Source organism: Cariama cristata, unplaced genomic scaffold, assembly GCF_000690535.1.
Source record: "Cariama cristata isolate BGI_N322 unplaced genomic scaffold, ASM69053v1 scaffold1817, whole genome shotgun sequence".
Taxonomy (NCBI): Eukaryota; Metazoa; Chordata; class Aves; order Cariamiformes; family Cariamidae; genus Cariama; species Cariama cristata.
In genome coordinates this window covers 22,995-23,783 of record NW_009626906.1, presented here as the reverse complement: position 1 = coordinate 23,783, position 789 = coordinate 22,995, and the positions used below count along the sequence as shown (strand labels likewise).

At 47.0% G+C, this 789-nt stretch overlaps 1 protein-coding gene across 1 annotated transcript in view; it reads right to left on the bottom strand.

Moving 5' to 3' along the window:
* Positions 1 to 383: 383 nt before the first annotated feature.
* BFSP1 (beaded filament structural protein 1, filensin) overlaps positions 384 to 789 on the bottom strand; it is a 19,734-nt gene continuing 19,328 nt past the window's right edge. The window contains 1 exon segment of the mRNA XM_009704220.1: positions 384 to 789. This exon segment is cut by the window's right edge and continues 29 nt beyond it. Within this exon segment, the coding sequence (XP_009702522.1) occupies positions 384 to 789 (406 nt within the window).

Sequence of the window (789 nt, the reverse complement as noted above, 5' to 3'; positions counted from 1 at the left end):
TGGGGAATCGTACGGCAGCTATAGGAGCAGTAGAGGAATACACAGATTTGTCCCCGATACTGTGGAAAGCCAGGCAGCTCTGTAATAATAATTGATTTCAACTTGTCCTAATCATGAAAATCAGTTGCATAGGACGTGCCTATTACTTGTTGCCCTGGAGCACTCTCATGGTCATTGCACCAAAGGTGAGCCTACATCAGACAGACTTGCCATCAAGGTATCAATCCGTTCCATACCAAACAGCAAAAATCTCACTACTGTATCATTCGGTCAGGAAAATAAAACAGTAATTTAATAACTACGCCAGACAAATTGACTATGGGGGGGGGGGGGGGGGGGGTGTTGTCACTTAAGAGCCTTTGTCACGGGTTGGGTGTTGTCACTTAAGAGCCTTTGTCACCAGGTTTCTTCTTGCTCGTCTTCTCTATCATCGTCTCCACAATCATCGCTGTCTCTTCGTACGTCTGAATTCTGTCATCTGAAAACTTCTCGATGGACTCCACCACCTCCACCTTCTCGTAGCTCATGGAGCCAGGCAAGCCTGCTTCCCTGAACAACAGGGCCTGCTTATCTTCTGTCTCCCGAAGGACTCCCGGCTCCGTTGGGCTTATCAGACCAGGGGAAGGAACTGTCTCAGGCTCAGAGATGTCCGGATACTTTGTGATTTGCTCGATTTTTCCTCTTGTTTTTCTGCCCCATTCGAGCGTGACTTCTTTCTCTTCCTCTTTCTGTTTATCTCGGAGTTCAAACTCTTCTCTCCTTTCACAGATAACCCCTTTCTCTTTTTCT